The sequence below is a fragment of the Physeter macrocephalus genome, chromosome 1, assembly GCF_002837175.3.
Source record: "Physeter macrocephalus isolate SW-GA chromosome 1, ASM283717v5, whole genome shotgun sequence".
NCBI lineage: Eukaryota > Metazoa > Chordata > Mammalia > Artiodactyla > Physeteridae > Physeter > Physeter macrocephalus.
Window position 1 is genome coordinate 30,126,373 of NC_041214.2, and position 12,380 is coordinate 30,138,752.

Here is a 12,380-nt window from a genome sequence, read left to right on the forward strand (position 1 = left end):
ATCGATGGAGTCTAGATTACAGGAGGCGGCGTCTCAGTTAAGGTTGGCGGGGTCTGAGCCATCAGTCGGGTCTTCGTTGTCCGGCCTGGGCTGGCTCTGGTTTAGGGGGTTGCGGGCAGCGCTCCCTGCCTCGGGCCGGCAGCATGCGGGTGGCTGTGGCCGGCTGCTGCCACGGCGAGCTGGACAAGATCTATGAGACGCTGGCGCTGGCGGAGCGGCGCGGCCCGGGGCCGATAGACCTTCTGCTATGCTGCGGCGACTTCCAGGCTGTGCGCAACGAGGCCGACCTGCGCTGCATGGCCGTGCCGCCCAAGTACCGCCACATGCAGACCTTCTACAGGTGAGGGGCGTGGCCTGGGCCCGGGCCCCCGTTGTGAGAGGTGTGACTACCCAGCGGTGGGGGCAGAGAACCCGGGCTGTGTTCGAATCCTCTCTGCCACCAACTGTCTTTCTTAGTTCCCGTCTTTGTTCACGCTGTGTGTCTAGGAACTGGCGCTTAGTAAATGTCACTTTTCTTCTTTCCATTCATCTGTTTTGTTTCGGAAGGGATCGCAGCCTGAGGGGAAAATCTGGAGGAAGAAACTGACAGGTTAATCTACTTCATGCTTAATAGGACTCTGGGGACTAGTTCATTTATTGATCTAGGAGTTTTTATTGGACGCTTGCTATGTGCTAGTCCTCATTATAGAAACTAAGGTTGTAGCAGTGAACTGACAAAAGTTTTTGACCTCACTGAATATACGTTGGCTTGAACCCAAGGTGGCGGCCCTGAATCATTCTTAAGGACAAGGATGGACAATTCGTTTAGAAAGAGCTTAACTTTTTATGATGAGCTCAGGTTTTTTTTACTTCGGACCTTATTTTGCTTTTCTGCTATGCCTAATAGTACAGGCATGACCAATTGCTTTTCTCTATGTCTCATTTCTGCTATGCCAATTGACATCTTTGCCCTTATGTTCTAGGTATTACTCTGGAGAGAAAAAGGCCCCAGTTCTCACAATTTTCATCGGGGGTAACCATGAAGCCTCAAATCATTTGCAAGAGTTACCCTACGGTGGCTGGGTAGCACCAAACATTTATTATTTAGGTATGTGTTCTTGGGTAATTTCTTGGTCTGATGGCATGGAAAAGCCTGTCAGGATTTGTATATCAGTTGATCAGCATCTTGAAATGTATGGTGTTTTGGGAATGTCTCTCGATTTAAATAATCATGAAAATTTAATTAAAATAGTTCATTTAAGTAGGTAACCATGAAAATATGTCCATGCATCATCTAGTGCTTTAAGCAATACTTAATATAACTGCAAAGAGCTTCTGTACGATTTGCAATCTCTTAATTTTTTTCTTACTCTTCTTATTAAATTAAAAAACGAACTTTTTATAATGGAAATATTTAAACATACACAAAATAGAGAATAGTATAATGAATCTCTGTACCTATTAATCAGCTTTAACAAAAATTATTGTTCTGCCATCCTTCTTTCAACCCACTCCCCGCCTAAACTCTTTTGTGGGAGGAGGTGACCAGAGTATTTTATCTTATTTTTATCTATTTATTTTTTAATATTTTATTTATTTATTTATTTGGCTGCGTCAGGTGTTTGGTTGTCGCACGTGGGATCTTCCTAGCGGTGGGCAGGCTTCTCTCTAGTTGTGGCGCCTGGGCGCTCTGGAGCTCCAGAGTGCGCTGGCTCAGTAGTTGCGGCATGTGGGCTCTAGGGGCTTAGGGGCATGTGGGATCTTAGTTCCCTGACCAGGGCTCAATCCTGTGTCCCCTGCATTGGAAGGTGGATTCTTAACCACTGGACCACCAGGGAGGTCCCAACTGGAGTATTTTAAAGCAAACCTCAGCCATCGGATTATTTCATCTGTAAATACTTCAGCATGTATTTTTAAGTGATGAGGATTTAAAAAAATACCACAACTACAGTACCATGATTATACCTATTACCTATCATTATCTGTTGCCTAGTTCATGTTCAGATTTTCCGGATTATCACAAAGATGTCTGTTTTACAGTTGACTTGTTCAAATAGGATCCAAACAGTAGGATTCTACAAGGTCCACACTTTCATTTGATTGTCATGATTCTGAAGTCTCTTAGACTATAACTGTCCCTTTTCGCACTCTCTTCTCCCCCAAACCCCCATGCTGTTTATTTGTTGAAGAAAATGGGAAATTTATCTGGCAGAATTTCCCACATTCTGGGTTTAGCTGATTGGATTTCCTTGGGTTGTTTAACGTGTTCCTTTTATCCTCTGCATTGCTTATAATCTGCATTTAGATTTATAGACCTGATTAGGTCAGGTTCAGTTTTAGTCCTTTTAAACTATACAGTCCTTTCATCTCTTTATTTAAATGTTTACAGGTGTTTCTAGTGATGACATTATAACTTCAGAAATTTAATTTCTCTATGTCATTACTGATGGATCATCTTTTGACAGCTGTAGTATTGTGAAAAGGTGAAACTGTCTGAAGATGATCAATCAAATGAAATGTAGAAACTGCAGGTTTCTGTATTCTATAAGTCAAAGGTATATGTTATATATACCTTATATATAACATATAAATCCATCTTAGGACATTTTCCCCTATTTCCCCCACCCCATCCCCATATTCCTTTAGGTACCAAATTATGTATGTCTGTTTCCCTCTTAACACTCCCTGTCTCATTTGTTCCTTCTTTTCTGCTCAGTCTCTTGCCTCTGTAGACTGTCTCCCTACTCTACATTATATATTGTTGGCATATTTTCTATGTAAAAGCGTAACCTCATCATGACACTTAATTTTCAAATAATTTTAAGACTGCATGATATTCTAGGCCTCTAAACTGTTTGTTCAGTTAGTAAAGATTGCTTTTGCCTACAGTAATTTTATTTAACTATGTAATTTTTCAGGCTTGGCAGGTGTAGTAAAATACCGAGGTGTAAGGATTGGTGGAATCTCTGGTATCTTTAAATCTCATGACTATCGAAAAGGTATTGTTATGCTTTTTTTTTTTTTTTTACATTACACTCTTTTTTTAATTGGAGTACAGTTGATTTACATTGTGGTGTTAATTTCAGGTATACAGCAAAGTGAGTATTGTTATTCTGAGAATTGTTTTTAAACTTAGAACTTCCATGCCCCGTAGTAACTTAAGCATAATATACAGTTTGACTTTTTCATTGGATTTCTCCTATGAACTGATTAATTTATTCTTAAGTTTATATTATAAAATATTTTATAAATACGAAAAAATAGAGAACACTAGAACGTATTATCTGTGTATACACCATCTAGTTTTATTTGGTATTTTGCCACTTTTAGTTTTGATTTTTAAGAAATAAAAGAGTACAGATACAATCGAAATTCATTGTTTATCTGTCCTCAATCCCATCTCTCTCCTTTTACTCCTCCTTTACCTCACCAGGCAGTCACTATTCTGAATTTGGTGTTTATCATTCACTTGATTATTTTATATCATTACCATATCAGTAACAGCTTTAAACAGTGTATTATATAGCATGTTTTAAACTTCATATAAGTGTATCATTTTACATATATCTTTCTGAAACTTGCTTCTTTGTTTAATATGTTTTTGAAATCCATGTTGATACATGTAACTCTGTCATTTAAATTTGTGAATAGTATTCCATTGTATAAATATACCACACTGTATCTGAATGAATTATATCTTTTTTTTTTTTTTTTTTTTTTTTTTTTTTTTGCGGTACGCCGGCCTCTCACTGTTGTGGCCTCCCCCGTTGCGGAGCACAGGCTCCGGACGCGCAGGCTCAGCTTTTTTTTGCGGTACGCGGGCCTCTCACTGTTGTGGCCTCTCCCGTTGCGGAGCACAGGCTCCGGACGCGCAGGCTCAGCGGCCACGGCTCACGGGTCCAGCCGCTCCGCGGCATGTGGGATCTTCCCGGACCGGGGCACGAACCCGTGTCCCCTGAATCGGCAGGCGGACTCTCAACCACTGCGCTACCAGGGAAGCCCTGAATGAATTTCATCTTGATTTTAAAGTTAAAGGAATAGCTTGGATCCACATTGATTTTAAAATTTCATGAATTAAGTTGACAGCTAAAACTTACATCCTCAGTGTAACTGTTAAATCACAAGTCTGTTTCTTGCTGCCCTGTTCCCCACGATTCTGAACTATTGGGATGGGTCTTCAAAAATAGGCCATCTTCTACATGGCAGGTGTGGGCACAAATTGGAACCACTCTTTGGAGGAATATTAGTAACATCTGTGGAAATTATAGAAGTATTCTGACTCAGGAGTTCCACTTCCAGGAATTTATCTACAGATATATTCCACAAGTGCAAAATGATATAAACAAATGTATTTCAGCCTTGTTTGTAACAGCAAAAGATAGGAACTAGTTAAATGTGTCATGATATAACTATACAGTGCAATGCTGTGAAGGCAGAAAGAAAGAAAAAAGAAGCAGCTCTATGTGTGACTAATATGAAAAGAACTCCAAAATAAGTTAAGTGACAAAAACAAGGCACAGAACGTGTATAAATTATACTGCCACTTGTATAAAAAAAAAAAAGGGAGGATAAAGAAATATGTATATTATATGCATAGATGACATCCCTGGAATAAAATACTGAAACCTGATTAATACTGGTTCCCTGTAGGTAGGGTTACTGATGGATGGGGGAAGGAATAGGAGAACCCTGTCCGCTTGTTTTAGCAGCTTGATTGTCGTAAAATTTATGTACCATTGTAAGTACACAATTCAGTGATTTTAGTAAATTGTAGAGTTATGCAGCCTTTAGCACCATCTGGATTTAGAACATCTCTATCATGCCTAAAAGTTTTGTGCCAAACTTAATCCCTGCTCCCATGCCAGCCCTAGGTACCCACTAGGGTCTACCCTCCAGGAGGAATACTTTTTACCCTATGCCTTTCTTTTTTTAAAAAAATTTATTTTATTGAAGTATAGTTGATTTACAATATTGTGTTAATTTCTGCTGTACAGCAAAGTGATTCAGTTACACATATATATACATTCTTTTTCATATTCTTCTCTATTATGGTTTATCACAGGTTATTGAATATAATTCTCCGTGCCATACAGTAGGACCTTGTTGTTTATCCATTCTGTATGTAATAATTTGCATCTGCTAATCCCAAACTCCCAATCCATCCTTCCCTCACCCCCACTCCCCCTTACCCTGTACCTTTCTGATGGTATCTTTTAAATCTTAAACTATGTGACTAAACAGTGTATTCCAAAGCTAAATATAATTTAATTTAAAAAATCATAAGCCCCCCATTTATTTAGATGTGTAGATGGTGATCAGTTATTAGAAAATACCAGTATTTTGAGAGCAGTGTTTTTTTAATAAAATTTTCAAGAACAAAAAGCATTGATGACAAACATCAGTTTTGGAGAAGTGTATGTATGTATTTATACTTGCAGTATTTAAGGGAGTTGAATATAGCTTATTTCTCTTCTTCAATTTAAGGTCATTTTGAGTACCCCCCCTATAATGCAGCTACAATAAGGAGTATCTATCATGTGAGAAATATTGAAGTCTACAAATTAAAACAGGTATGTAAAAAGTACATTATGGCAGACTTGAAAAAATGGTAAAGTAATTCTCTACCAGTATGTATTTTGATCTGCTACTTCCAAGAAGAGCTCAATTCGGTATTTCCACAATTTGGATCTTGAGTTGTTTTTAGGAGGTTCACAGATGAACATTTTTAAAATTTTAATGGCTATACATTTATTTTAGTGATTAATAATAAAATAAAATATTTGATCCATGACTTCAGCTACTATTCCTTAGGGTAAGGCTAAAGAATATATATTGGAATAAAGTGATACTTTAAAGAAAGTGTTAAATATTTTATTTTAAATAATGATATTAAATAGAAAATAATAGTGAAGATGATATGGGAAAATTGTGAAGGTGATAACCGAAACACTGGCTTAACTGGAGAGTAAATGAAACTAGGTTTTTGTTTGTGAACCGATTAAATGTCTGACACCGGGCTAAGCAGCTTTCATCTGTGATAGTTCATATAACTGTCACTCAAATTCTATCATGCAGCACGTCCAACTTTGTCACACTAAGGGAGAGAGGCCAAAGGCTCAGATAGATAAAGTAACCTGCCCAGGACTTCCCACACAGTTAAGAGCCTGCCAGAGCCTGCAGGCTGGTAGAGCCTGCAGGCTGGTAGAGCCTGCCAGACTGAACTCAGGCCCTTCCCATCATAAATACAGCCTCGACTGGAACATAAAGATGTTTACAGGTATGCCCCATTCATAACAGTTTCTTACCTGGAATCCTTTTTCCCTTTACTCATCTAAATCCTACTGGTCCTTGGAGGCCCAGCTTAGATTTCACTTCCCAACCAGTGTTCTAGTTTAAAGTCCTCACCCTTCTCTGAATTTTTTGTAGCACTTATTGCCCATACCAGCTTTTCAGTGGTTAATCATATCTATCTTACCTTTTGTATTTTCTTGAACACTTACTTAAATTATTTTAATTTAGTTACCCAAGTGTTTGCTTTGGATTACTTGACAGTATGGAGTATATTTTGTGTTCTCCCCAAGAAGACACCAGCTACCTTAAATACCTCTAATATAATTTTTGTAGTAAACAGAGAGGTTTTTTTGGTGTTTACTACGTGAGTCCATCAGAAAAAAAAAAAGGTTTACTGTAGGTTAGGTTTACTGTATTGTTTACATTACAAGTCTCATGAAATCTGGACATTGATCTTAAAACAGTAGTTTCTTTACTAAAAGGGAAAAGAACAGTCCATGTTGTAGATTTTAGAAACCCAGTGCTAAAGACCTTAGCTGATTGGCAATCTAATCAAAGTGTGTCTCTATTGAACTGCCTTGCCACGGAAAATAAAAGGTGATTTGTCAGGCAGAGAGAAAGGTGTTTCTCTTTGCCTCGATGAGTGAGTAGCTCAGTATTTCTGTGACTTCCTTAAATAAAGTGTTCTTAGAATGAATTACACAGAAATCTGCAGATCTCCCTGGGTAAATGGTTGTGTGGTGGTGGGGAGAAGGGAGGGGATTGCTTTTGGTTAATCTGTTTTTAAGAGCTTTCTTTTCTTTTTCTGTTAAAGCTGAAGCAGCCTATGGACATATTCTTATCTCATGATTGGCCGAGAAGTATATATCATTATGGAAATAAGAAGCAACTTCTTAAGACTAAATCTTTTTTCCGACAAGAAGTGGAAAATAACACATTAGGAAGTCCCGCCGCCTCAGAACTTTTAGAGCACTTAAAACCTACTTACTGGTTTTCTGCACACCTTCATGTGAAGTTTGCAGCCTTGATGCAGCATCAGGTAGAAAACAAAATGCTTATTCTTTGATTTAACAAACAGTTATTGAACATCTATGGGCTAGGCCCTATGGGCATAGTTGGAAAGTTAGAGAAAGAAGTCAAAGATAACTTTCCTTTTGTGAATAACTCAGTATCCAGTGGGGAGAAGGGACAAGCCAGCAATTATAAAATAGTGCAATAAGTTTGTGACAAAAAGTGCTAGGATACTGTGGGAACACCTAAGCCAGGCCACGGTGAGATGGGGATGTGGACAGAGAGATGAAGGGATAGAGAAGGTTTTCTAAAGGAATTGATGGTGCCAGGAAGAAGCAGATCATCAGGGTAATCTAGGCCCAGGGACCGATGTGTGCACAGGCTGGAGGTCTGAGAGCGTGGTGCCTTTGGGGAAGTGCAGCTGGTCCCTGCGGCTGAGGCACAGGGAGAGACGAAGCTGGAGCGAGATCATAGCTGCCTTCTGGGACATGCTCTGGAGTTCGGGTTTTAACCAGGAGGTAATGGGGAAGGTTGGGGGTGATGAAGTCAAAGTTTCATTTCAGAAGGATTAGTTTGGCAGCAGTTTTGTGTGTGGATTGGAGTAATGTAAAATGGGAGGCAGAGGAGGCTATGTAAGCAAAAGCTGAGGTTCTAACCTATTAAGGCAAAGAGGGAACGCAGAGAATGAAGCAGGTTCCAGAGAGATTTTGGAAGCAGGATCATCCGGATTTAGTGACAGAGGGACGAGTGAATCTAGAATGACTCCCAGAGTTTTCCTTTGGTAATTGCATGGGGATGGTGCTTGACGCAAAGTAGAAAATAAATACCTACTTAGAGTTAGGCTTTAGTGGAACTATGCAGTTCTTCCTTTCACCTCTGATTCTGGTTGAATTCTGACTTTCCCATAAAGTATCCCATAGGAGATACGTTTAGAAAATGCTGGGTTAACAAAGTTCGGGATTTCTTCCCAGAGGCTTCTGTAGGATTTCTGAGAGCCCAGTGTGCTAATGGGCATTACCTTTCTCTGAGATGGGGGATGGGTCGTGCAGCGCTTCCTGAACTTACCTGACCAAAGCCTTTTCTGCGGTAGAGGTACACTTCAGTGATGCTCTTTGCCCACGGTTTGGAAGATTCTGTCTGAAAACATTTCCCGTGGGCCCTCTCTGTTGTGGGCTTATTCTCACTCTCCGGCTTCACTGGGAGAAGAAGGCGAGGTTACTCTTGCATTTTCCTCTGGGCTGTTGCCAACGCGATTATCCTCTTCTCACGTCCAAGTCTTCTGTTTCTGTCAGTCACCTTTCCCACATCTGTGTTACTCTCCTCTGTCTCCTGGGGCTCCTGACGCTCTTGGATTGCTGCTGAAGCTCTCGATTTGCTACGTCTCCCTGATGCCGTCTTCTGTTGTCAACCTCGGGGACTTGCGTCTCTGAATTAATAGGTTTGATCCCTTTTTGTTGCTCCTCAGCTGCCTCTGACTTCAGCGGTATTCTGTCTGAGCCCTTTCAGTAACACCAAAGGTCATCTTTCCTCAGAACTGCCCTGCTGCCAGGATCTGCCCGTGATCTCTGCGCATCCCACCTCTCGGTCGCTCCCCACCACTGAACTGACACCTGGTCCTCAGCAGGGTGTCCCATCGCTTGCTTCCTCGTCTTTCTTCCTCCATGTGCCTTGCTGTTTTTAGTGAGTCACTTTTTTTTTTTTTCTAACATCTTTATTGGAGTAGAACTGCTTTACAATGGTGTGTCAGTTTCTGCTTTACAACAAAGTGAATCAGTTATACATATACATATGTTCCCATATCTCCTCCCTCTTGCGTCTCCCTCCCTCCCACCCTCCCTATCCCACCCCTCTAGGTGGAGTGAGTCACTTTTTACTTCTTCCGGCGTGACCTTCATGTTTGTGATCCTCCCATGTTTCTGCTGGTTCACTTTTTAAAAAAGAACTTTTTTGGAGTATAATTTCCATATCAAAAAAAATTCACCTGTTTTAAGTGTAGAATTCAGTGATTTTTAGTAACTATCCAGAGTTATGCAAACATCATATAATCCAGTTCTAGAACATTGCCATCACCCCAAAAGATCCTTTGTGCCTCTTTGCTGTCGGTCTTTGTTCTGTCAACCTTCAGCCCCAGGCGACCACTAATCTGCCCTGTCTCTATGGATTTGCCTTTTCTGAACATTTTATATAAGTGGAATCACAAAATACATCGTCTTTGGTAACTGGTTTCTTTCCTTTGCTTGCTTCTGAGGCTCATTCTTGTTGTCGCATGTGTCAGTGTAACTTTCATTTTTATTGGTGAGTAGTATTTCATCCTATGGAGTATGTATATATATATATCTACTTTGGTGTTGTATCTAAGAATCTTTGCCTAACCCAGGGTTACAAAGATTTTCTCCTATGAATTCTTCTACGAGTTGTATAGTTTTAGCTCTGCCAATTTACTTTTAAGCTCTTCTGTTGTCTGATCTTTAACCTTTGTGTTATATGCTTTGGTTTATGTGTGTAATTTGCTTTGATTTAACACTATCATTACCACCATTTCTTTCTGCTTTGACTATTGTAAGGAAATTGAAGCCCAGAGAGTGTAAGTGCCTTGCTTGTCATTGCACAAGGGGGTATAGAGCTAACTTGTTTTGGAAAAGTAACCGTTGTTCCTTTGACACACAACTTAGGGGATTGGGTAATAAAGATTATTTCCATCCTTTTCAATGTCTGAATTGCCTGTGATGTTTTAACATTCTTTCTTAAATGATGGTTCGTATTGTCTAGGCCAAGGATAAAGGACAGTCGGCCAAAGCAACCAAATTTCTAGCCCTGGACAAATGCTTACCACACAGAGACTTTCTTCAGGTAAAAAGAAAATGAAGTAACTTTGCAACATAGTTTTACTCTTCCAGTGATTAAAAAAAAATTGTCTCCTTTCAGAAATTATTGGTGCTGTTTGTAATTTATGTGTTCTGAGATTTCTTGGGGCATGTTTAAGTTACATTAGTGTTTTTAAGCTACTAAATTAAATTCCTTTCAAACTTTATTATTATATTGACATTCTTAGAATATTAAAAACAGATAGTATTTCTTAAAATTTCCAATTTCTTCTTGTAGGTAATAGAAATAGAACATGACCCCTGTGCTCCTGATTACTTGGAGTATGATACTGAATGGCTCGCTATTCTCAGGGCTACTAATGATCTTATTAATGTGAGTGAGCGCCTATGGAATATGCCTGAAAATAATGGCCTGCATACAAGGTGAGTCTGACCTTATTTAAGATTTTCCCTCTCCATCGTATGCACAGTTTTTGTCCCCTCCACATTATTATTATTTTTTTAAATCAAGGGCGTTATTGCTACAGTTCACAGTTTATTGACTGGTATGAAAATTGCAAGTTTTCCGTCCAAGAGCTCCAAGAAAATAGACTGCAGAGCACCAACCCAAATAAGCGTATAAGTGCATCAAACTATAAGCGCATAAGTGCATGAAACTTTAAGACCGTGGCGATTCGGGTCACACATTAAAATAATTTGTACTTGTTTTAGGGAGTGAGTTAAGGACAGCTTTTTCTAAGAATTGTTTTAATCTCAAAATGGTCCTTTGCTAAGTTAACTATAATTTCATGAAGTGGAATTCTGAAATGTGGTTTATTTTTTAATGCACCTGACGTCCATAGTTAGAGCTCATCATTTATTGTCCGAGGCTGGTAAAATATAAAAAGCTATTGCTTTGGACTTTTCTAGGTGGGATTACAGTGCAACAAAAGAAGCTATGAACGAAGTATTGGAAAAATTGAATCATGACCTCAAAGTTCCATGTAACTTTAGTGTAACGGCTGCTTGTTATGACCCTAGCAAGCCACAGACACAAATGCCGTTGGTTCATAGGATTAATCCTCAGACTACTGAATTTTGTGCCCAGCTTGGCATCAGTGACATTAACATCAGGCTTCAGAAGGCCAAGGAAGAACAGCACGTGTGTGGTCACTATGAAGAGCAGGATGACGTGGAGAGTAATGACTCTGGAGAAGACCCTAGTGAATATAACACAGACACATCTGCCCTGTCCTCTATTAATCCAGATGAGATAATGTTAGATGAAGAAGAGGAATATGATGATAGTATTGTAAGTGCACACAGTGACATGAATACACCATCTGTAGAACCATCTTCTGATCAAGCTTCTGACTTTTCTGCAAGCTTCTCTGACATCAGGATCTTGCCAAGTTCCATGACTGTATCTTCTGATGATACATCCGGTTTCCGAGTTGGCAAGGAGGGGAATCGCGGTGACCCTCTGGAGTTGGGGGATGGAAAGGACTTAGCCAAGGTGCCGCTGAAGAGGCTGAGTGATGAACATGAACCTGAACAAAGAAAGAAAATCAAGAGGAGGAATCAAGCCATCTATGCTGCAGCAGATAATGATGATACAGCCTAAGACAATTTACTTGTTTTAGTGTTATATGTAGATACGTGATTTTTGAGACTATATTTTTAGAGTTGGATCTTTGACTCAAGACTTAACTTTGTAATAATGAAGTTACATAAATTTTAGTTAGGTATGGACTTTATCTTTAGACCTTTGTATGTTTCAGATAAAAAAAATTAAAATTTCCTATATTTACTTGATTGAGTACCCCTTTTTCTGAGAACATATATTATTCGCTTTCATTTTTTTTCAGCAAGCACTTATTGAACACCTACTTTGTACCAGGCACTCTTCTATAAGATGGCACTACAAAGATGAGTAAGACAGGGGTTTTTGCTTTCATAGAGTTACTATCACTGTAAATATTTTGGTGTATAAAGTATGGCATATTTATATTTTGTTTTACAGTTAAGTCATTATTGTATATATACTTATATGTGCTCTCTTTTCATTTATTATAAATATTTTCTCTGGTCAGCTCTTAATGTCTATCGAATATAATTGAAGCTGAAGAGGGTAGATAAGATTTCAGGAAATAAGTACTAAACATTGGCAAACATAAAATCTTATACTTAGTTGATGAGATTAATATAACCCTGCTGACTTTTACGTATTATATTTTAGCTTTAGCTTTAATTTTAATGTGACTATACAGGCCATTTGGGGCACAGTTCAGCTTA

General features: G+C 39.1%; 1 protein-coding gene across 1 annotated transcript; it reads left to right on the forward strand.

The window, feature by feature from the left end:
• Nucleotides 1-11,900, forward strand: DBR1 (debranching RNA lariats 1). The gene is made up of 8 exons (XM_007107293.3): nt 1-340; nt 963-1,087; nt 2,898-2,978; nt 5,464-5,549; nt 7,085-7,309; nt 10,051-10,131; nt 10,384-10,529; nt 11,016-11,900. Exons 1-8 carry the CDS (start codon nt 144-146, stop codon nt 11,707-11,709), a joined length of 1,635 nt encoding a protein of 544 aa, XP_007107355.1. The 5' UTR covers nt 1-143; the 3' UTR covers nt 11,710-11,900.
• The last annotated feature ends 480 nt before the right edge of the window (nt 11,901-12,380 follow it).